The sequence below is a fragment of the Melanerpes formicivorus genome, unplaced genomic scaffold, assembly GCF_026170545.1.
Source record: "Melanerpes formicivorus ecotype bairdi unplaced genomic scaffold, bMelFor1.0.p_v2 SCAF_18, whole genome shotgun sequence".
NCBI classification, from domain to species: domain Eukaryota; kingdom Metazoa; phylum Chordata; class Aves; order Piciformes; family Picidae; genus Melanerpes; species Melanerpes formicivorus.
In genome coordinates, this window is record NW_027142370.1 from 2948483 (window position 1) to 2971968 (window position 23486).

A 23486-nucleotide genomic window follows, 5' to 3' on the forward strand; every position below is an offset into this window, starting at 1 on the left:
CCGTCTGGCTGGACCCTGCCCCCGGGGCGGGCATTTGAGAGAGGACAGCCAACGCGCAGCCTGACCTCCTGACTGACCAAACAGCCAACCAATTCGCGGCCTCGTTCTCTCTTGGGCAGAGCCCCAGCCCATGGCCCCGGGATCGCCGGGCTAGGCCGTACCATAACCCACCCGGGAGTGTCAGGGTGTCCTACCCTCCCTGTCCCGAAGGACCCGCACACAGTTTCTTCACCAGTAGCTTTTAATTAGCTCCTACACTACCGCGGGACCAGCCCCGGGACCCGTCCACAATAACCCTCCCACCGCCCCGGGATAATCCCTTAGTCCCTGCCCACCTCTGTCCATTATGAAGAGTCCCGGCCCTGACACGGCCTCCTCATGGCTCCTTCAGTCCTTGCCCCACAGTCTCAGCCCCTATCTGTCGATCCTGGAGGGATCGCACTTCTCCCTGCTCCCAGAGACTGCTGCACCGACACAGCCCCACTCTGTCCATCCTGGAGGGTCCATGGCCCTCCCCATCGTCCCCCTCAGCCTAGGCAGCAGCTTCCTGCAGCTGGAGGTTCCTCCGGTAGCAGGCCAGGCTGCAGAGCGGGCGGCCGGTGCGGGAGCAGGAGTAGCGCTTCAGGTTGGAGCAGCCGGCAACGGCACAGAGGGTAGGGGCGGGCACGGCGGGGGGAGCCGGGGCAGGCAGCAGCGGCAGGGCCACGCCGGCGGGGAAGGAGACAGTGATGCGGTCGATGGCGTTGCAGTAGTGGACGACAGGGCAGGGAGGCTGCTTGGACTTGCGCTCCCGCAGCGTCTTCACCTTGGCCTTGTTGGTTTTGGTCAGGCGCTCGATGGTTTGGTTCTTGTTCTCTTCGGCCTTCTTGGCTGCCTGCAGCCGCCGCTTGCGGGCCCGCTCCTCCCGCTTCACCAGCATCTCCTCCGTCAGCTCCTTCGCCTTGTAGCCCATGGGCAGCTCCAGCAGTGGCTGACTCTGCTGCTTGTGCAGGAGTGCTTTCTGCACGAGGACAGTGGCATTGTCACCGCCCCAGCCAGGGCACCCCAAGCCCCTCTGAAATCTCTGACCTGGCCCCCCACCCGCGCTGGGGCTCCCCAGTACCTCACTGGGCAGCCCAGTCCTGCAGCCACCAGCCCCAGGCAGCTCCAGGCTTGCTCCTCACCTGCCGGGCAGTCAGCAGGGACTCGTCCACTTCCTTCTTGAGCTCTCCGTTGTCATCCAGCTCGCCCTTTTCCAGGGCATCAAGCCAGCGCTCTTCCTCCTCCATTTCCTCCTCACGGGCGGGAAAGCAGCTTTCTGAGTCCAGATCCGGCAGGGGCGAGGGGTCCAGGTTGCTGTCCTCATCTGAGCCAGGAGAAGAGTCACCAGGAGGGGGATCACCCCATCCTGGGGTCAGGCCACCCCCGAAGCCATGACAGGGCAACTCACACTGCCTTGGGCAGCACAGCTAAACTGTGGGCACCATTCCAGGCCTCTCAGCAGCCCTACAGGCAGGGACACAGAGCATCCCTGCAGGACCCCCACCCTGCTCCAACCCCTTCATGCTCCCCACCACTCTCCCCTACAGCCAAACTCCCTGCCTTGAGAGCCACTTGTGCCAGTGCTTCCCCCAGGTCTCACCCAGCCAGGCCCGGTACTGCTCGATGGGCACCCCTTCAGTGGGCTCCTCCTCCTCGTCCACCACCATCAGCGGGGAGGGCGAGCGCGGAGCCTCAGGGACCACAGTGAAAGTCGGGACGCTGCGGAGAGGCACCGAGTGAGGGGAGCAGGGGGGAAAGATGGGGACAGGGCCAGCCGGGACAGGGCCAGCTGGAGCGTGGAGCCCCGGCCCTCCCCAGGACGCGGGGACACGTGTCCGAGCGAGGCCGGCGGCGCTGGTGGGGCGGGGGAAGAGACCGGCCGCGCCCCTCCTCACCTCTTGGTACCCAGGATCTGCCCCCCCAGCTTGATCTTGAGCTTAAGCTGGGGCTTGCGCAGGCCAGCAGAGGGCTCGGGAGCCGCGGGGGGCGGCAAGCCCGCAACCTCTTGATGGTGATGTTTCTTCTTGTGCTTCTTCTTGTGCTTCTTGTGCTTCTTCTTGTGGGAGCCATGTCCGCCGCCCGCCTCGGCCTCCTCCCCTGCGGGGGAGCGCGACTGTCAGCGCGGCCCGGGGACGCCGTGTCGCGCCCGGCGGGGCCTCACCGGCGACACCCCCGCCCGGCCCGGGACCCTCACCGTGTTCACCGCCCTCCATCCTGCCGCGCCGCCAGGCCTTGCTCATCCGGCGCCGCAGGTGCCGGGGTCCCGCCTCGCAGGGGAACCAATTCGGCGCCGAGCCACTTCCGCCCGGCGCGGCGGAACGCGCCCCCGGCAGCAGCGGGCGGAGAGCGGCGGTGGCGGCGGCGGCGCCATCTTGGAAGCGGGCACAGAGGAGCTGGGTCCGGGCGGAAACCAGACCGGAAACACTTGGGGCCTGCGGCGGCGGTTCCCGTCCGGGCCGCGTGTGCCACGGCGGGGCGCGTGCAGGCAGGTGCACACGTGTGTGCTGCACGTGCACACGGACGTGCCCGGTCACACGTGTGTGCTGCCCGGTAACGTGTATCTGCTGCCCCTTGGCACGCACGTGCTGCCTGGCACATGTGTGTGCAGCCCAATATCGTGTGTGCTGCCCCTTGGCACGCGTGTGTTGTCTCCCGCGTGTGTGTGCTGCCCGTCACGCATCTGCTCAGCTCGTTACACCTGTACTGCCTGTTCATGCCTGTGTGGTACCTCTTACGTGTGTCTGCTGCCCATGCACACGCATGTGCTGCCTGCCACTCGTATGTGCTCTCTGCTACATGCACGTGCTGCCCGTCACATGTGTGCTGCCCATCACAGGTGTCTGCTGTCCATCCAAATGTCTGCTGCCCGTGCCCACGTATGTGCATAGTCACGTCTGTGCTGCCCATGCCCACATGCGTGTTCATGGGTACATGCTGCTTGTGCACACGCGTGTGCCTGCTCACACGTGTGTGCTACTGTCTGTGTGCTGTCTGCTCGCTCCTGTGCTGCCTGGCACTCGTGTGTGCTGCTTGCCACACGCGTGTGCACGGCCTGACGCTGTGGTGGGCACACGTGTGTGCACATGGACATTGTCCTGTCTATGTTCTTGCACAGGCAGCCCTGCAGGCACCACATGCCCAGCCCGTGCCCACCCTGTGCATTCACTAACATCTCCCTTGCCCCCCTCGCTCCCCCTATCCCTGCAGCTGTCACCACTGACTGGGACCATTGTCCTGCCCGTGCCAGACGCTGCCCGGTACCAGCCCCGGTGCCCCCCGGGGCACTTCGTGGCAGCGGCAGCCGCCATTGGTGTATCCCAGTGCCCGCAGTGCCCTCCGGTGTGTCCCGCCCTGTGCCAGGGAGGGGTTTACTCTAGTCTTAGAGCCGGGTACACATCTGGTGGCCTGACACTGGCACCGATACCGACCCTGGCACCATGTTCTGCCGTAACCAGCGGAGCCGGCTGACGGTGGCCCGCGGCTCGGCGCTGGAGATGGAGATCCGCCGTGGGCGCTGCCGGCTGAGCGTCCTGGCCGACTGCCCGCAGGTATGGCACCGGCACCAGTACTAGCACCGCCACCGCCATTGGCACTGGCACCAGCAAAGGCACTGGCACTAGCAAAGGCACTGGCACCAGCACCAGTACTGGCATCGGTACTTGGCATTGCCACTCACACTGGCACTAGCACCAGAACTGGCACCAGTACTGGAACTGGCACCAGTACTGGTACTGGCACTGGTTCTATCACTGCCACTAGTTTCACCACCAGCACTGGGCACCAGCTCTGCCACCGGCACTGCTACCACCACTGGCACTTGTACTACCAGTGGCAATGGTATCAGCACCGGGGCTGGTACCAGCTCCGCCGCTTGCACTGGCACCACCACCGGTACTGGTACAACCACTGGCACCAGCACCCAGGTCGCACGGTCAGGCTGCCGCCGGCAGCCACTCCCCCGCCCCCGGTACCGTCTGCCTGTCGTGCCCGTCCCACCGGCAGCACCGGGTGGCACCGGCCCAGCCGGGATTTCCTGTCGCTCTCGCCTGCGCTTGCGGCATGGCCGCCCTCGCCCCCGGCTGCTGCTAGCCCGGTGTGGCAGGACTGCGGCGCCGGTACCCCCGTCTCCGGCTGCTCCTGCCCCGGGGCGGGGGCCGGTGCGGCCAGGGCCTGGCACCGGAATCCGAGCCGGGGGCCTTCGGTGGCTGCGGGGGCCGGGGTGACCGGGAAGGGGGGACGTGGGGGAAGACGTAGCTGAGGGAACGGGACCCCCATCACACCGGACACAGGGCACGTGGCACCGGCTGAGCACGGGGCAGCCGGGGGGGACACTGCAGAGTGGGGGGTGGGGGCGTCGTGGTGCAGCTGGCAGGGCTCTGGTGCAGTGCGGGGAAGGGGCTCCCTGGTGCGGTCAGAGAGGTTTTTGTTCCCCCAGGGAATTTTTGGGGGGGGGGGGTCCTGGTGAAACGACAGGAATCCTGCTTTCCCCGGTACCGGCCACACATGGTGGTGGACGTGTCCCGGTGCCCATTGAGGGGAGTCCCCGGAGCACAGGGTAGGGGAGGTCCTGGTTCCCCTGGTACCGGCTGCATACGGTGGTGGCGGCGTCCCAGCGCGCTTGGGGAGGGGAGCCCGGTGCATATGGGGGGGTCCTGCTTCCGCCGGTACCAACTACACATGGAATGATTCCTCGGTACACTGGGGGGGAGTCCGGTTCCCTCGGTACCGGCTGTACATGACGGTGGACGTGTCCTGGTGCAGACGCTCTCGGGGGGGCTGGTCCTGGTTCCGCCGGTACCGGCTGTACATGGCGGGGTTCCGCTGCCTTTGGAGCTTCCCCGACGCACACAAGGGGGCTGTCCCGAAGCCGCCGTTACTGCCGGTGCCGCCGTGGGGCGGGGGAACGGGCGGGGGGAGACGGGGCGGGCCGGGCCGGGGCCGGAGCAGGGGAGGCCGCCGCCTTCCTGTGAGCGCCGTGGCGGAGCGGGAGCGGCGGAAGGTACCGGCAGCAGGGAAGGGCCGGGGGGGGGGGGGGTGTGGAGGTCGCGGTGTTGCGCCCACCGGGGCCGGCAGGGGGCGGCGGCCGGCACCGGGACCTTGTCCGGTGCCCCCCACCCTCCCTGGCTCGTCCCCGCGCCGGTCCCGGTGCCGGTTCCGGTGCTCTGTCCCCTCCTTGCACCCCGATCCGTTCCCCTTCCTCTCAATCTGAACCGGTCCCCGCACCCCCGGTTCCAGCCCTCCCTCCTGCTGCACTCTAAACCCCGCGCCCTGTTCCTACACCCCGTCTTGTGCCCTGTCCCCTGAACCCCGTCTTGTGTCCCCCACCCCGCCTGCTGCGTCTCAAACCCAGCCCCCCCAGCCTTGCACCTCGTCCCCGCACTCCCTGTCTCGTCCCTTGGCTCCTGTCCCTGCACCCTCTTTGCAGGGACCCTCCCTGTCCCGTCCCCTGCACCCCGCACCCTTCCTTCTGTCCCCTGTACCCCATCCTGTCTGCCATATCCCATCCCCGTACCCCCTCTTCTGTCCTCTGAACTCCATCCCCAGCACCCTGTTTCTTCCCCTGTGCCCCAACCCCTGCCCCCCTCATCCCGCCCCCTCACTTCATCCCTTGTCCCCCTGCCCACCACCCCTTTCCCAGTCCCCTGATCCCTCTGACCCAGCCCTGCACCCCAGCCCCAGCCCCCCGTCCCCTGCACCCCTTGTCCCCTCCCTGCAACCCATCTCCTGCACCCTTTCTTCTGTCCTTGTCCTCCAACCCCTGCACCGACCCCAGCCCCCTTCTCCCATCCCTGCACCCCAACCCTTGCAACTCATCCTGTCCCTGCACCCTGCCTACAGCACCCCTTGTCCCCCCAACACTGCATGCCCTTCACCTTGTCTTGTGTCCTTACACCCCTAACCCTGCACCCCATCCGCAGCACCCCTTGTTCCCCCTCCTCTTCACCCCAAACGCTGCATCTCATCCTGTCCATGCACCCCCTCCTCTGCACCCTGAACCCTGCACCCCACCTTGTGCCCTTACCCCATCCAGCCCCTGTCTGCAGCACCCCTTCTTCCCCCCCTGCCCCCCATCCCCTCCACCCTGTCCCATGCACCCCAAACCCTGCACCCTATCCTGTCCCCTCTCCCCTGCACCCCATCTCCTGCAGCTGACACCAGCAGCCATCCGTGCACCCCCTCCTCTGCACTCCAAACCCTGCACCCCCTGCTTCCCCCCCTCCCCCATTCCATTCCCCCCTCCCCTCCCCGCCCCCGCTGCCCTTTCCCGCACAGTGCTTGGTTGTTCTGCGGGAGGGGGTGGCCGATACCGGCGGGGGGGGACCCCGTTTGCGCTGGCAGGGGGTGTTGATGAAAGGCCCTTTTCTCTCCACAGCCATATTATTCTGAGGGAGGGTGTGTGTTGGGGAGGGGGGGGGCTTCTTCCCAGAAAACCCCATCTCCCACCAGCACTGGATGCATTGGCCTCTACGAGTGGGGAACTGGGCTGGACCCCCCCCCAGCCCCCCCAAAGAACCGAGGGGGTCCCCATGGAGGTAGCAGGGAGGGGGCAACGCCTGCAGATGCAGGAGAAGCTGCGGATCCTGGAGGATCTCAACATGCTTTATATCCGGCAGATCGCCATTAGCCTCCAGGTAGGAACTGGGGCACCCCCTGCCCCCCCCCCCCCCCCACCCCACCCCCTCCAGGACCCACCTTCTGGCATCCCCTAGAGCCTGGGCTCCCCGGGGTCTGGGGGTCTGAGGGGTCCTAGGAAGATGAAGAGCTCTGCCCATACTCTCTTTGGGGGGTGCAGCACCCCCCCCCCAGTCTCCCCCCTCGTAGGGTTATTTATAGCAGTGATGACGTCATTGCGGCTCATGGGCAGGGGGCCCGGGGGGGGAGGGGGGAGAGGATGAGGATGAGGATGTGTGAGCAGCAGCCGGTACCAGGATGGAGCAGCAGCCGGTACCAGCAGGGAGTTGGGGGGCTTGGGGGGGGCTTGGGGGGTGTCTGTGGGGCGGGGGGGGTGTCTGTGGGTGGGGGTATCCGTGGGGTACGTGGCTCCCCTGTGGGGTGCACGATGTGGCTGCATGATATGGATGTGGGCAGTGTGGGGCATGGCTGGGGGGTTGTGGGGCGTCTGTGGGGTGTGTGGTTCCCTTGTGGGGTGCACAGTGTACCCGGGGGGCCTGTGGCACACCCACGGGGTGCAGGGGGCATCTGTGGGGTGTGTGGCTTCCCTGTGGGGTACATGGTGTATCTGTGGGGTGTGTGGCTTTGCTGGGGGGTGCAGGGGTTATCTGTGGGGCACAGGATGCCTCTGGGGGATGTGTGGCACATCTAGTGTCCGTGGCACCTCCGTGGGGTGTCTGTGGGGTGTCTGTGGGGTGTATCTGTGGAGCCCATGGGGTGGCTGTGGGGTCCATGATGTATCTTTTGGGCATGTGGCACGTCCATGGGGTGCATGGGGTATCTGTGGGGCAGGGGCTCCACCCTGGGGTGCTGTACCTGGGGGGGGTACGGTTCCCTTATGGGGTGAATGGGGTATTTGTGGGGTGCCCCGTGGGGTACACAGGGTGTGTCTGTGGGGCGTGAGGCACAACCTGGGGTCACATAGCACATCTGTGGGGTTCATGATGTACCTGTGGGTGCGTGGCACCTCCGTGGGGTGCTTGGGGTATCCATGGGGCACCTGGTGCCCTTTGGGGTATGTGATGTATTTGTGGGGTGTGTGGCACACCCATGGGGGTGCATGAGGTATCTGTGGGGTGTGTCACTCTGCTGTGGGGTGCCTGGCTCTGCCATGGGGTCCATGATGTATTTGTGGGGTGCATGGGACGTCCACGGGTGCGCTGTGTCTCCATGGGGTGCGTGGCTCCCCGCTGGGGTACACGATGTGTCCGTGGGGTGCACGGCTTGGTTGTGGGGGTCCTGCCTCCATAGAGCGCCTGACACCTCCGTGGGGCACACGATGTCCCTGGGGAGCCACGGTCCCCTTGTGCAAATGGCTGGGGGCTGTGGAAGGCCTGGGGGCCTGTCAGGGGCTGGGGGGCTGCAGCTGCGGGTCTCCGGGGGCCATTCCGGGGTGGTGGGACAGGGAGTGAGGCAGGTGGCTGCAGGGGGACCCCGAGGAGCTGGTGGCTGCATGTCCCGGAGGAGACGTGGCAGCCCCGATGCGGGGGGTGGGAAGGGCCCCCCCGCAGCCCCCCAGCCCGGTGCTCCCCGTGTGCCGGTGCAGGAGCCGGAGATGCAGCGGAAGCTGGAGCGGGAGCTGCGGCTGCGGGAGGGGGCCCTGAAGCTGCTGGGGGCCTGCAGCCGGCCCGAGCAGGCGCTGGAGGCTGCCAAGGGGCTGCTGCTGTGCAACGCCCGAGTGCTGGCATACATGGCTGAGCTGCAGCGCAGGAAGGAGGCCCAGGTGCTGCGGCGGACAGCCCGGCGGTGAGCGCCCGGGGGTGGGCTGGGGGGCGCCCGGGGGGGACCTGCATCCCGCTTCACCCCAACCCTCTGCATCCCTGCCCCGCTGCATCCCTGCCCCGCTGCATCCCTGCCCCACTGCATCCCTGTCCCGCTGCATCCCTGCCCCGCTGCATCCCTGCCCCACTGCATCCCTGCCCCGCTGCATCCCTGCCCCGCTGCATCCCTGCCCCACTGCATCCCTGTCCCGCTGCATCCCTGCCCCGCTGCATCCCTGTCCCGCTGCATCCCTGCCCCACTGCATCCCTGTCCCGCTGCATCCCTGCCCCGCTGCATCCCTGCCCTGCTTCATCCCTGCCCCGCTTCACCTGATCCCACTTCATCCCCATCCCACTTCACCCCTGCCCCACTTCACCCCTGCCCCACTTCATCCCTGCCCCACTTCATCCCTGCCCCGCTTCACGCCATCCTATTTCACCCCATCCCACTTCATCCCTGCCCCACTTCATCCCTGCCCCTCTTCATCCCTGCCCCACTGCATCCCTGCCCCGCTTCATCCCTGCCCTGCTTCATCCCTGCCCCACTTCACCCTATCCCACTTCATCCCTGCCCCACTTCATCCCTGTCCCACTTCACCCTATCCCACTTCATCCCCATCCCCCTTTACCCCATCCCACTTCATCCCTGCCCCACTTCACCCCATCCTATTTCACCCCACCCCACTTCATCCCCATCCCACTTCACCCTATCCCACTTCACCCCTGTCCCACTTCATCCCTGCCCCACTTCATCCCTGCCCCACTTCATCCTTGTCCCACTTAACCCCTGTCCCACTTCATCCCTGCCCTGCTTCATCCCTGCCCCACTTCACCCTATCCCCCTTCACCCCATCCCACTTCACTTCCATCCCGCATCATCTCTGTCCCACATCTCTCTCCACCATGCTTTGTGTCTGTCCCTGTCTCACCCCCATCTTGCTTCACCCCCACCCCTGTCACCCCCCCGCAGCCCCTCGGACGCTGGACCCATGGACGAGCGCCTGCCCTGCCGGGGCACTGTCTGCGTCTCAGGTACGGGAGGGTCCTGCTGGGCCCCCCACGCACTGGGGTGGGCTGGGTGCACCAAGCACCTGCCAGCTGTGTGACCTCCTGGGGTGGGGGCTGCTGGGGGGGCCCTGGGTGCTGGCAGCCAGCAAGGGACTTCAGGTGTCCCCATGGGGCTGTGCTGGGGGGCTGGTGGGGGTGGTCCTGAGTGCAGGTATCCCCATGGTGCTGAGGGAGGGTCACTCACCCCACCACCCTCCTTCCCTGTCCCCCAGACCTGCGCATCCCACTGATGTGGAAGGACACTGAGTACTTCAGGAACAAGGGAGGTGAGTGGGGGTTGAAGGAGACATTGCAGAGCCCCCCTTTGCCCCCCCCCCGGCTCTGACAGCCTGTGCCCCGCAGAGCTGCACCGCTGTGCCGTGTTCTGCCTGCTGCAGCTGGGGGCCGAGATCCACGACACCCCCATGGTGCTGGTGGACCGGACCCTCACCGACATCTGCTTCGAGAGCCCTGTCCTCTTGTGAGTGGGGGCTGACCTACCCTGGGCCCCCTTGGGCACACTCCTGCCCCCCTCTGCCTCATCCCAGGGGATCCTCTGCCAGTCCCTCCCCTGGGTTGCCCCTGCCCTCCCTTGCCTCATTCTGGGGGACACTGCGTTCCCCTGGACCTTTGCCCTCCCCTGACTCATCTCAGCAAGGACTCTTCCCTGCCCCTGCACACCCCCCAGCAGGACCCTTCCCCTTCTCTACATGACCCCAAGTCACCTCTGTCTTCCCCTGGACCCCTGAGCCCCAAAGGGAAGCCTTCCCCTCCCCTGCCAACCCTCGGGGGCACCCTTACCCTCCCCTGTCTCATGCCGAGGGGTCCCCTGACAGTCCCTGAGGTCACCCCTGCCCTCCTGTGCCTCATTCTGGGCAGACCCTGCCTGCCTCTGGACCCTTTCCCTCCCCTGCACCCCACAAAGAGGACACTTACCCTCCTCTGCCACCCCCCAGGATCACCCTTGTCCTTCCCTGCCGCCCCCCGGGGTGACCCCCATTTTGTAGTGTGTGAGGATGGGTGCCGGGGGGGTGCCGGGGCAGGGATGGGGGTGTTCATGCCCCCCCTCACCCCGTGCTCCCCCCCAGCTCAGAGGCTGGCCCCGACTTTGAGCTGAAGGTTGAGCTGTACAGCGCAGGGCTGGCAGGGGGGGGCACGCAGGGCAGCACCCCCCGGAAGCTGGCGACTCGCCTCAGCACCTCCCTGGGCCGCTCCTCCGGGAAGAGAGTCAGGGCTGCCCTGGACGGGGGGCCCGGCAGCCCCCCTGGCAATGGGGGCACCGGGGGCACCGGGCCCCTTCTGCTGCCAGCCCCCAACGTGCCGTGAGTACCCACCTGTGCCCCTGGTGTGCCCCTGTCCACTGTGCCCCCACTGTGCCCGTCCACTGTGCCCACGTGTGCTCCCACTGTGCCCCTGTCCGCTGTGCCCACGTGTGCCCCCACTGTGCCCCTGTCCACTGTGTCTCCCCACTGTCCACTTACCATATCCCACCACTGTCCCCCTATGTCCTCCCACCCGCCTTGTCCCCCCAGTGTCTCCCCACCTGCCATATCCCCACCCTCTCCCCTCGTCACAATCCCCCCACTGTCCCCCCACCTGCTGTGTTCCCCCAGTTATCTCCCAATGACCCCCAATGTCCTCCAGTGTTCTCCCCTCATGGCCCCCCCGCCCCCCCGCTCCCCTCACTGGCTGTCCCCACCCAGGGGCCCCAAGTTCCACCTCCTGGCCCACGCTGTCCTGTCCCTGGCCGAGGTGCAGGATGGGTTCCGCACCCACGACCTGACCATCGCCAGCAACGGTGAGCTGGGGACTCGCTGGGCTGAGACTTGAGGTCCTGGCTGAGGGGAAGAGGGCTCTGTGCACCCATGGGGTGAGGAGAGGGGAGCTTGGGGGTCCTGGTGGGCTGAGGACTGATGGGGTAAATAGAGAGGGGTCTGGGGGTCTGGTGAGGTGGGGAGAGAGGGGTCTGGGGGCTCTGGTGAGGTGGGGAGAGAGGGGTCTGGGGGCTCTGGTGAGGTGAGGAAAGTTTCTGAGGGTCAGTTCTGGTGTGGTGAGGGCTCTGCAGGTAGGATGGGTCTCAAGGTCCTAGCAGGGTGGGTAGAGGGGTTTGGAGGTCCTGGGGGGGTAGGGAGAAGAGTCTGTATGTCCTGGCTGGTTCAGGTGCCTGTTAGAGTGGAGGACAAATGGGTCTGGGGATAGGATGGGTCTAGTGAGGGGCCTGATGGGATGGAGAGAGCAGTCTGGGATGGGGTAGAGGGGGAAGAAAAAGGCAGGGGGAGTGCTGGTGGGGTTGAGGGGCTGCGGGGGGCAGGGGGGATGTTGGGAGGTCTTAGTGGGGTGAGGAGAGAGTGGTCTGGGGGGTCCTGGCTGGTCCAGGGTAGAGGTGAAGCTGGGGGGGGCTGGGGTGGGAGGTGAGTGTGGGGTCCCAGTGAGGTGTGTGGGAGGTGTATGTGGGGTGTATGTGCCCATCCCCATTCTGTGTGTCCCCCACAACAGAGGAGAGCTCCTGCTGGGTGCCCCTGTACGGCAGCATGTGCTGTCGCCTGGCTGCCCAGCCCCGCTGCATGGCCACCCCTGTCAGCACCGGCTTCCTGCGGCTCCAGGTGAGCCCCACCGCGGCAGGGCCGGGCAGGGACGCTGCAGCAGCGGGGCAGGGACACTGCAGCAGTGGGGCAGGGACGCTGCAGCAGCAGGGCAGGGCTGGGCAGGGACATCAGGACACTGAAACACCAGGACAGGGGTGGGCACAGACATTGGGACATTGGGATGGGGACACGGATGGGGATGGGGATGAGGATAAGGCAGGGGTGGAAAGAGGATAGGAAGGAGTGGAGGCAGGGATAGGGGTGGTGATGGTGATTAGGACAGGGATGAGGGTGGGCACAGATATAAGGAGGGGCCAAGGATGGCAATAGGGATGAGGACAGGAAGGTAAATGGAGGTTGGATAAAAACAAGGACAGGGATGAGGATGGAGACAGGGACAGGCATGACAAGGGGATGAGGACAAGGGTGGGGAGAGGGATGGCAGTGAGATGAGGATGATGATGGGGGCAAGGACAGGGACAGGGGTGAGGATGGGTGGTGGCAGGAGCACACTGGGTGTCAGCAGTGCCAGCTGGTGGCTCTGGGCTGTGGCAGGGATGGACCCCAGGGGAGGGGACCGCCCCCACCGCCCATGGGCCGCAGTGGGGCTGGGGGTGTTGGCAGGGATGGTGCCCACCATTTCCCCCCGTGCTGATGGTGCCATCTCGGGGGCAGCAGCAGGGGTCGGAGGCGCAGGGTGGGACCCGGCTGTACTGCGTCCTGCGTGGCACCGACCTCCTCTGCTACCGCGGCCCCGACGAGGCCGAAGCCGGGCTGGAGCCAGCCCTCACCATCGCCATCAACAAGGTAGGGGGAGGGGCTGGGGGCGCTGCAAGGGCCGTGAGGGGCACCGGCAGGAGTCCAACGACCGCCACCGGCACAGGAGACCCGGATCCGGTCGACGGAGCGGGAGGGGCGCGGGCAGCCCCACGGCATGGCCGTCACCAACCGGTACGGCGGTGAGGAGGTGACCCACACGCTGGTGGCCGAGAGCCGGGCTGAGGCACAGCGCTGGATGGAGGCCTTCTGGCAGCACTTCTACGACATGAGTGAGTGCACTCACGCCAGCCCCCTGGCACCCCGGCCCAGTGAGCACCCACTCTGCCAGGACCTCACCCCTGGGGGGTCCCCGTCCTGGGGAACCCCTCTGCCAGCATGATCCCCATCCCAGGGGAATCTATGTGCAGATAGACCCCCATCCCAGCATGACCCCCATCCCAGTGGGACCCCCATCCCAGCATGACACCCACCCCAGCATGACCCCCATCCCAGCATGACCCCCATCCCAGCATGACCCCCATCCCAGTGGGACCCCCATCCCAGCATGACCCCCATCCCAGCCGGACCCCCATCCCAGTGGGACCCCCATCCCAGCATGACCCCCATCCCAGCATGACCCCCATCCCAGCATGACCCCCATCCCAGTGGGACCCCCATCCCAGCCAGACCCCCATCCCAGCCAGACCCCCATCCCAGTGGGACCCCCATCCCAGCATGACCCCCATCCCAGCATGACACCCACCCCAGCATGACACCCACCCCAGCATGACCCCCATCCCAGCATGACCCCCATCCCAGTGGGACCCCCATCCCAGCTGGACCCCCATCCCAGTGGGACTCCCATCCCAGCTGGACCCCCATCCCAGTGGGACCCCCCGTCCCAGTGGGACCCCCATCCCAGCTGGACCCCCATCCCAGCTGGACCCCCATCCCAGTGGTACCCCCGTCCCAGCATGACCCCCATCCCAGCCGGACCCCCATCCCAGTGGGACCTCTGTCCAAGCAGGACCCCATCCCAACAGCACGGTCTCCCAGGGAGATGCCCATCCCAGCATGATCCCATTTTTGTGCCACCCCACCCCCTTGCCCCCCATCCTGGTGTGACCCCCCTGCCCCCAGGCCAGTGGAAGCAGTGCTGTGAGGAGCTGATGCGTATCGAGGTGCCGCCGCCACGCCGCCCCCCCCGCCATGCTGCCACGCCAGGGCTCGCTCTACCACGAGATGGGTGAGCTGAAGGGTCTGGGGGGTCCCAGGAGGGGTCCTGGGTTGGGGTCCCAGGGAGCTCTGCTCGCCTCTCTCCCTCCTCTCTGCTCTGCTACCCTGTCACCGGTGGGCCTCTCCTTGCCGCCTGGCACCTGTCTGATGCTGCGTTCTCTCCCTGCCTGTCCTCTCTCTGTCCTCCCCCAACCTCTGTGTCCCCCCTCCTGTCCTCCTCTGTGCCCCCCATCTCTCCATGTGCTCCATCATTCCATCCTTCTCATCTCTCTGTGCTCCCATTTCTTTCTGTCCATTTCATCTCTCTCTGCCCCACCACCTCCCTCTGCCATCTCTCCACCCATCTCTCTGTCCCTCCTCCTCTCTCTCCGCCCCCTGCCCTGGCGCTGCAGCCCTGCCGGGCCCGGCCGGGCCCCCCCCGGCCTGCGAGGGGCTCCTGCTGCAGGATAACGCTGTCTCGGCCGAGATCCGGGCGCTGCTTTCCACCTATTACAGCGACAGGTGATGGGGGGCCAGCGGGTGACCCCCCCGGGGGCACGGCCACTGGGACCCTGGGAACACTGTGGGCATGTTCAGCCATGGGGCACATCCTGGCCACCCTGCCGGCAGGACCTGTCCCGGCTGCCCTGGCTCTGGTGCATGTCCTGGCCACGGGGCACATCCCGGCCATGGGGCACACCCCAGCCGCGGGGCACATCCTGGCCACCCTAGCCACAGGACACGTCCCACTTGCCCTGGCTCTGGTGAATGCCCTGGCCATGGGGCACGCCCTGCACACCTTGGCCATGGGGCACATCCCAGCTGTGGGGCACATGCTGGCCCCACTGGCTACAGAACTTGTCCCACTTGCCTCGGCTCTGATGCCCATCCTGGCCTTGGGGCACATCCCAGCCGTGGGGCACCTCCCGAGCACCCTGGCCGTGGGTCGTGTCCCACTCGCCCTGGCTCCAGTGCGATTGGTGGCCGTGGGGCACATCCCAGCCCCGCGGGGCACATCCCAGCCCCGCGGTGCGAGCGCAGGCTGTGAGTTCCCGGGGGGCGGTGCTGACCCCCACTCTTCCCCCCGCCCCCAGCTATTGACCCGTCCGACGACATCGAGGCGGTGACCGACATCCTGACACGGAGGGCAGGGGGCCGGGAGCCGGGACCCCCACCGTGGCTCTCGCTCTTTGAGGGGCCCCCTGCCCGCGCCCCCAGCCCCAGCCCCCCTCCCCGCCGGCCCTGGGGCCGGCCCCGTACCCTGTCCCTGGACGCCCGGCTCAGCACCTTGAAGGGGCGGGGGGGGGCGGCGGGCGGACCCCAGCCTGCGCCCACTGCCCCCCAGCTCGGGGTCCTCTGGCAACTGCAGCCCGGCCCAGTCCCGGGTCTGAGCCTGCTGGGGGGACCCGCGGGACTCTGCAGGCTGTGGGGGACAGGGACACCTGTGGTCCTGTCGCCCCCGAGGTGGCTGTGGGGTGGGTGACATCCCGGGGGAGAGGTCCTGCCCCGGGGTGGGGGTTGGGGGCTCCCAGCTTGTTTTCTTGGGGAGAAACTGGAATTTCTGCCAACTGGGGTGGGGGGGGGGACACGGACACAACGCTGCCATTGCAAGGTGGGCTCAGGACTGAAACACCACCCCACCCCACCCCCGAAAACGTGGGGGGGGGGCTGACACCCCCCCCCGGCTGGGTGCTGGGGTCTCCCACAGGATGGGTGCTCAGGACAACCCCCCCGCACAGCGGGCGTGGGTCTAACCCGGGGGGGTGTGCAGGGACCCCCCCAGCTCTGCTTTCCCTCACCTCTAACCCCAGGAGCTGCTCCCCCCTGGCCAGTCCCTTCCAGGAGGGGGCAGCGCCCCTCGGCAGGGACCGGCCCTGGCCCCACCCGGGCCGGGGACCCGGAGCTGTCACCTCATTAATATGCATTAAAATTTATTTAACAGCCGCTGTGTGATTTGGGGGGGGGGGGGGGGGGGCAGGGGGGCAGGGAGTGGGGGTTCCTTTGCCCGGCCTGGGGTGGGGGAACTGTGCCCTCTACCCTTCCCTGTTTGGGGCTGGCTGCCAGCTGCCTCCTAAAGCTGCTTTTTGGGGTGCAGATGGGGGAGGGGGGAACACACTGTGCTGCGGGGGGGCTGTGGGAAGGGTCTGTGGTGTGCAGTGAGGGGGTGTCCAGCGGGGTGGGGCCAGGGCCGGTGGTCGTCGTGCCATAGGAGTGTGTGTGTGTCCCGAGGGTCTGCTGTGTACCCCCCTGTTACACGGCGTGGGGGGAGCCATCCTCATCCTCAGCTGGGGGGCTGGAGCCCCCCAGCAGCTGCAGGGGGGGGTCTCGGGCCAGCAGCAGGGCGAAGCCTGGCACAGAGTATGTGGGGGTAGGGAGTGAGAGTGTGGGAGGGACTGGGGGGTATGTGGGTCGGGGGTGTTACAGAGTATGACGTTCCCAAGGGCGAGGGGTTTGGGTGGGTATAGGTTGGGGTTGGGGGGATATGAGGAGGGGATGGGGATGGAGGGAATTGGGGGGTACAAGGGAGTGGAGGGTAAGAAAGGGTTACAGGGTTAGAAGGGTTTGGAGGTTTGGGGGGTACAGTGGATTTATAGGGTGGGAGGGTTATGGGGTAGAGGGAGTTTCAGGGGGGGTTTCAGGGGGAGTTTGGGGATACAGGGGTGTTTGAGGGGCCAGGGGGGTGTGTTTGGGCATACCTGGCTTGTCCTTGTGCAGGGGCTGGGGCAGGAGGATGCTCTCGCTGGGCTCAATCCCCTGCCAAGCAGGGAGGGGAGGTGTGCCTGAGGGTTCTGCCCCCCCCCCCCCCCCCATCCATGTCTGTCCCCCACCCAGGGGACACCCCTCAGCCCCACTGCCTTGTCCTGCCCCCCCAGCTTTGTCCTCCCCAGCCTCAGCCCTTGGACCTGGGCCGTTTCCCCGAGCCCAGAACCACACACAGACCCCGGCCCTGTACCCCCCAGCCCCTGCCCGACCACGGGCCCCAGCTCCTGAACCACCCTTCCCACCCCTCAGCCCTGTACCTTCCCAGCCCCACACCACCCAGGACCCATTCTGTCCCTTCCCCAGCCTCATCCCATCGCGCCCAGCCCCACATGGGCGCAGTCTGTGCCGTACCTGCCCCGAGGAGGGGTCCCGCTCCCAGGGGTCACCCCAGCTCCCCTGTTCATGTTCCCCGATGCCGTTGTGTCCTAACTCACCCCGGGCCAGCTCCTGCCCCACAGAATCTATGGGAAGAAGGGCAGGGTTAGCCCCACAGCAGCCCCGGGGGCCGGGGACCCCCCTCACCCCGGCTCCACTCGGACACCCACCTGGCTGCGGCTCCCGGTGTCCCGGGGAGGGAAGGGCCCGATCCTGCGGCAGGCTGCGGGGGCTAGGGCTGCGTGGAGGAGTCTCGGGCAGGGGTGTTCCCCCCTGGGGGCTGAGGACCCTCTCGTCCGACCCCATCAGCAGCCCCGGAGAGCTCCATGACGGGGGACTAGGGAGGGGTAAGTTTTCCAGGGGGGGCCCCTCTTCATCCTGGGGAGGGCTGGGGGGTGGCAGGAGCTCTGCCTCATAAGTGCTGTCAGGGAACGCCGCCCCCCCCGTGCTGGGAGGGCTGGAGAGGGGCAGGGGCGCTGCCTCAGTCATGGTGGGGACGCACTCTGCCGCTGTCCCTGTCGGGCTGGGAGGGGTTCCCAGATCGGCAGAGGGAGAAGGTTTTGTTCCGGTGGGGCTGGTGGCATGGGGGGCCTCTGCTCTAGCTGGGCTGGGGGTGGTCCCCAGGGTGGCAGAGAGAGAGGTCCCGGTCCCCATGGGGCTGGATGGGGTCCCCAGGTTTGCCCTGGGTGCGGTCCCTGTCCCCATGGGGCTGTGGGAGGTCTCCAGGGTGGCAGAAGGAGGGGTCCCTATCCCCACGGAGCTGGTGGCACTGAGAGGTCCTGCTCTAGCTGGGCTGGGTGCCATCCCCAGGATAGCAGAAGAAGGGGTCTCTGTCCCTATAGGGCTGGTGGGGGTCCCAGTGGCGGCACGTTGAAGACTCCCTGTCTCCATGGGGCTGGTGGCATGGAGAGGACCTGCTCTAGCTGGGCTGGGAGGGGTCCCTGTTCCCATGGGGCTGGAAGGGGTCTCCAGGGTGGCACCGGGAGCAGTCCCTGTCCCTGTAGGGCTGGTGACATGGGAGTGCCCTGATCTGGCTGGGCTCGGAGGGGTCCCCAGGTCGGCACAGGGAGGAGTCTTCCTCCCTATGGGGCTGGTGGGGGACCAGGGAGGGGTTCCTGTCCCCATGGGGCTGGTGGGGAGGGGAGGTGGGGGCCGGCGGGGGCTGGGAGGAGGCGCAGCCCTGAACGCCCCGGGGTTGGGGGATGTGGGGAGGTCTGGTCGGCTGAAGATGAAGGCTGACTCTGTCAGACTGCGCTGGTACCGCAGAAACGGCCGGCGGGCACCTGAGGCACGGGGGAGTCAGGGGATCAGCAGCTGTCCTGCTGCCCCTTCCCCACTGCCCTGACACCCCCAACCCGCTGCAGGGCACCTACCGGGTCTGGTGCCAGGGCCAGGGGAGGTTGGTGAGGGGCCGGAGGTGGACCCCGAGCGCTCCCGCTGCCGAAAGAAGTCCCGGGGGTTCTGTGGGCGCTGTGAGACCAGGACAGCTGCCTCCTGCCAGTGCCAGGAAGCCGTTAGTGGGGACACGGCACAGGTACGGGGCACCATGGCATGGGTACAGCCGTGCCGCCGTGACACGGCCCTTTGGCCCCGCGGTATAGCTACATGGCACCGTGGCAACGGCGTGTGGCATCATGGCATACCCATGTTACACTGCAGCATGGCCACGCAGCATCGTGGCACAGCCACATGGCAGCATGCCGTGGCTGGGTACACACAGGGCAGGACAGGGGGCTCAGCCCTGGCACTCACTGCTGCCTTCTCGATGGACTCGCTGTGCCGGTTGCGGTCCCTCATGGCCTCTTCATGCTCCCGCTGCTGCTGCTCCTGTGGGGACAGTGTGGCCGGGCAGCCCACAGTGTGATGGCACCCCTGGCACCCCTTGATACCCCCAGCACCCCCTGGTACCCCCAGCCTGGCTGCTTCACTCACCCATCGTGCCTTCTCCTTCCTCCGCTCCTCCGCTTCCAGCCGCGCCTGCTCCTTCCTGCCAGGGCACAGAGCATCGGGGGGCATGAGGCATCAGAGGGCACATGGGGGGCACAGGAGCCTCTGGGTCTTGCTTTGGGTCTCTGTGCTTGGAGCTACATGAGATGGGGGGCACTGGGATGGGGAAGCTGGGGGTGCAGGGGTCTGTGAGTGCCACTGTTGGTGCCCATGGGTCTGGAGCACCATGTGGTGAAAGGGGCTATGGGTGCCCACGGTCAGAGTACCCACGGGTCGGGGGGCACTGTGGGGTGCAGCGGGTTACAGGTGCCACCACGGGCACCCATGCTAAGGCCCGGCTCATGAGCGCTGCCCGTGTCCTCACCGCCGCTCCTCGATCCTGCGCTCGGTCTCCTGCAGGCGCCGCTCCCGCTCAGCCGCCTCCCGCCGCTCCTCCTCCATCCGCTCCCGCTCCCAGCGCCGGTGCTCCTCCAGCGCTCGCCGCCGCTCCGCTGCCTTCCGCTGCTCTTCCTCACGCTGTGCCCACCACACTCAGCACCCGCCTCGGCACCCACCTCAGCACCCACCTCGGCACCCACCTCGGCACCCACTTAAACATCATGACCCCCACCTGGCTCAGCTCCCACCAGCCCCATAACTCAAGCTGGCAGCCACGTACTGCCCCCACCAGTGCCAGCGATGCCATCGGCGACACCCTGAGCACCCATCACCCATGCCCCTCATGCCCCTCATGCCCATCCACCTCGGCCTGGGCCCAGAAGTTGTCCCTCCTGGTGCGCTGGATCTCCAGTGCTGGGTTGGTCTTGCGGTAGTTGGTGCCCTGGAGGGACCCAGCAGAGAGGGGGGGTCTCAGGGCAAGAACCCCCTGTAGCCAGATACCCCTGGAGCAGCACCATGAAGGGTGGGCAAGACCCAGCACCCCGCTTGGTGCCCTCCCAACCAGTCCCCATCCCCATAAGCATGTCCCCCCACCCAAGACCCCTCCACTCACCACCAACTCCTGGGTGTCCTGGGTGGGGGGCACCTTCCTGGTTGGGGGAGGGGTGGTGGGTGCCATCTGTGCCAGCACCTGGCTCAGCCTCTCCTGCGTCACCTCCTCGGCACGATGGGCACTCAGCACCACGCTGGCCTCCTGCCACCAGACGGGACGGCGTCATTCCCCCCTCCCCTGAGCACCCACAAAACCCCCCTGGGATGAATTTGGAGCCTCCCCAGTGGGGGGGAATAATCCTGGCGCCGTTCCCTTGGCTCGCTCCAGATGTGGGCCCGGATCCAGATGTTAGGGGCCAAATCCAGATGTAGAAGCCGGATATAGCACCCGGGGGGGTGTTGGGGGGAACTGGGACATAGGACTAAAGGCGAGGGGGGGGAGCGGGGGGGGCGGGCAGTAGCTCTCTAGGACTGGGGGGGGGGAGGGGAGGGGCAGGGAACATAACCACAACCCTGGATCGTCAGCCAAGGCTGGGAACTGGGAACGGCGGCGGCTGAGTCAGCAGCGCCAGGAATGTGCCCGGCGTGGCAAGCAAAGGTCGGGGTTGGCATGATGGGGGGAAAGATGGGGGGGGCACAGGGCTCGGTCTTCAGCTGGGGACCCCCAGAGCTGGGGACTGAGCCCTGTGCCATCCCCATTACTCACCCTGAAGAAGGCTCGGATGGCAGGGAGATGCCCAGCACACGCTTGGCGTTGGCACTCGGGAACGTTCTCCCCAACCTGGTACCGGCACATATGTCTGAGGCTGGCACCTTGTGCCCCCCCTCTGCCCCACCTCCATCCTCACACTCACCCAGTGGATGAGGACAATGCGGTGGCCACTGGTGCCAGGGTCTTGGGTGCGGCACAGCCCATACATGATGCTGGTGATGGAGAATTTTTTGGCCAGCGCATCCAGACCCCCAGCTGTAAGAGGAAGGTGGGCACAGGAGTGGGCACAGTGAGTACCCCCCACTCCCCCAGGGCCCCCTTGCCCAGCATTGCTCTGTGTTACCTCCAGAGTCCAGGAGCTTGAGGTCATTGTGCTTCTCATAAGCAAAGATAGCCCTGGAAGTAGAGGGAGATGGGCATCAGGGAGGGCAGTGAGGGGGCAGGGTTGTGTGTGTGGGGGCACTTGTCCACAGCCTGGCAAGGTCAGCCATAGCAGGTGATGGCCACTGACTCTCTCCGGGCATGGCCAGCCAGTTTAGTGTCCTTTTCCCCGGCCACCCATCCCAGGTGTGGGAACTTGGAGGTGGGGCACGGGGAGGCAGCCAGCCGGTGGGACACCCCCTGTGCCCCTCTTGTGCCCCTCCCCGTGCCGCCCACCCGGATGAATTCATGGAAGTGCCGCCGGCAGCATCCGCCCCGGGACAATGGGACCACGGGAAGCGGCAGCGGCACTGCCCCCTTCTGCCCCCCCCGCGGCCTCCCAGCGTCACCCAGCACCGGGCTGGCACCGCACAGGGTGCCCAGCACTCCTCCCCAGTCGCCAGGCAGCCTCTGACCCCTCAGCGCCATCGTCCCCCTGACCCTACCCGGAGAGAGGGGAGCAGCCGCGGCACCCCCCGGCAGCGTCGGACCACCCGCCTGGGGCTGAGAGGGTCTGGGGATGGGGGTGGGGGCGTCCCTCCCGGGGGTCCCTCCCTGTGGCCTAGCCGGGACCCCCAGCTCTGCCGCCTCTTTGTCTGTGCATGGCTCCGGTTACACGCACATGTGCGCGGCACGGCTTCGGGAACACGTGTGCCGTGTGGCACAGCTGGGCACGGCGTGGCACAGCAGGACATGTCATGGCACATCACGACACACCCCGGTACGGCACGGAGCACCGCGGCACGGCCCAGCATGGCAGGACATGGCACGGCTTGCTGGCTGCACCGGCGGGGCTGGCACGGGTGTTGGCACGGGTGTTGGCGCGGCTGCTGAAGTTGGGCCAGCCAAGCCCTGGCACCGTGTCACAACGCCTGGCGCCGGTCCAGGGCAGAGGGCAGTGCCCAGGTGGCCATTGGCCGAGGGGCCAAGACAAGGGCGAATGGTGGCGGTGGGTGCTGCTGTCATCCCGGTGCCATCGCCAGTCGCCAATCGCCCCGTTGCCCACCCTGGTGCTGGCAGTCCAGTGGGGTACCAAGGGGGACACCGGCTCAAGCCCTGTGGCCGTAGCACTGTGGGGCAACGTGCCGAAACCACTCCAGAGGGCACAGCCGGGCTGGGCACCCCGACATTCCAAGGCACCCATGGGTGCCCCCAGGCCCCCTCCTACCTCCAGCCCCCGGTGCCGGGGTTGGGCTGCTCCCTCTTGCCCCCTCGACAGTGTTCACGGTGCGGCCCCCACGGGACGTGCCCTGGGGCCGCTCCCAGCGCGCCGGCGGCGGGACTGGGTAGGGCGGGGCGAGACTGGGCGCCCGGTTCCCAGCGCGGCTCGGCCCGGCGAGGGCTCAGCCGTGGGCCCAGCCCGGTACCCTCAGCCGGTATCGCCAGCCCAATGTCTCAGCCTGGACGCCTGTGTACCCTGACTCTCCCGTTCCGGTGCCGGCGTCCGGAGTGTCTAGCCCCCCTGCCCTCGGCCGCCCGTAGCAGTGCCCAGTTCCTCTTCCCCGTGCCTGTTCCCGGTGCCCGGTGCCAGTTTCCCGTTCCCGGTGTGCACTCTTTTCTCCGGTGCCCGTTCCCAGTGGTCGTTCCCGGTGACGGTTCCTGTTGCCTCTTCCCGTTCCCAGTTCCTGTTTCCAGTTCCCATCCCTCTCCCCAGTCCCGTTCCCGGTGCTCGCTCTCATTCCCATTGCTCCTTCGCGGTACTTTCTCCTTTTGCCGTTCCCCGTTCCCGGCGCCCGTTTCCGTTCCCGTTCCCCTTTTCCCTCCCATGGTGCCCGGTCCCGTCTCCCGCTCACCAGTCGGTACCGGCCCGGGGGTTTCCCACATCCTCCCTGGCCGCCAGTAGCGCCAGTCGGTGCCGCTCCAGCCCCGGGGCCGCCATCCCGGTCCCGGTCTCGCCGCCCGCGGCCCCGTGGCCTCCCCGCCCCGCCCCACCGCCCACGGGCGGGACCGGCTGCATCGGGCGGGGCCGGGCGGAGCCGAGAGCAACCGGTACTAGGGAAGGGTCCTTGTCCGGGATGTGGGTTCAGACTAGGACGCGTTAAAATGAGACTGGGCTGGAGGTGTCCCCGGGCCCCTCTGCCCACGGACACCCCCAGCCCAGTGTCTGTGCCCGGTGGCAGTGCTTGCGCCCCGCGTGGTGTTACTGGAGTGCGGGTTTGTACTGGGACGCTCTGATATCACTGGTTCCACTCGTGCATGCTCGTACTGGTAGTTCATGCTGGCGAGAAGTGGTGTGACCGGCGTCACCGGTGAGAAGTGGGCGGTCGTGCGGTCTGCGGT

The 23486-nt window shown here is 67.1% G+C and overlaps 3 protein-coding genes across 4 annotated transcripts; 1 reads left to right on the plus strand and 2 right to left on the minus strand.

The window, feature by feature from the left end:
• Window positions 1-213: 213 nt before the first annotated feature.
• On the minus strand, window positions 214-6739 carry INO80B (INO80 complex subunit B). 2 transcript variants are annotated; one of them, XM_068149353.1, is made up of 5 exons: window positions 6715-6739; window positions 1917-2118; window positions 1622-1740; window positions 1164-1345; window positions 214-1000 (listed from the first exon to the last, which is right to left on the minus strand). In XM_068149353.1, exons 1-5 carry the CDS (start codon window positions 6722-6724, stop codon window positions 533-535), a joined length of 981 nt encoding a protein of 326 aa, XP_068005454.1. In that variant the 5' UTR covers window positions 6725-6739; the 3' UTR covers window positions 214-532. The 2 variants fall into 2 exon arrangements, with proteins under 2 accessions (XP_068005454.1, XP_068005453.1); XM_068149352.1 differs by lacking the exon at window positions 6715-6739 and adding an exon at window positions 2216-2356.
• Window positions 3420-14585, plus strand: RTKN (rhotekin). Its single transcript, XM_068149350.1, is given in 13 exon segments — window positions 3420-3569; window positions 8240-8439; window positions 9424-9485; window positions 9734-9787; window positions 9864-9981; window positions 10589-10822; window positions 11204-11298; window positions 11997-12103; window positions 12764-12892; window positions 12969-13134; window positions 13985-14052; window positions 14054-14090; window positions 14473-14585. Coding segments are annotated over 13 exon segments (1494 nt in total). The 5' UTR covers window positions 3420-3458.
• A 1390-nt stretch (window positions 14586-15975) lies between these two features.
• Window positions 15976-23331, minus strand: LOC137446589 (drebrin-like). Its single transcript, XM_068149347.1, has 14 exons — window positions 23000-23331; window positions 21130-21182; window positions 20929-21041; window positions 20781-20855; window positions 20136-20276; window positions 19887-19964; window positions 19509-19660; window positions 19130-19184; window positions 18950-19024; window positions 18571-18691; window positions 17368-18480; window positions 17174-17283; window positions 16756-16813; window positions 15976-16407 (listed from the first exon to the last, which is right to left on the minus strand). Exons 1-14 carry the CDS (start codon window positions 23161-23163, stop codon window positions 16310-16312), a joined length of 2406 nt encoding a protein of 801 aa, XP_068005448.1. The 5' UTR covers window positions 23164-23331; the 3' UTR covers window positions 15976-16309.
• Between the last annotated feature and the right edge of the window lie 155 nt (window positions 23332-23486).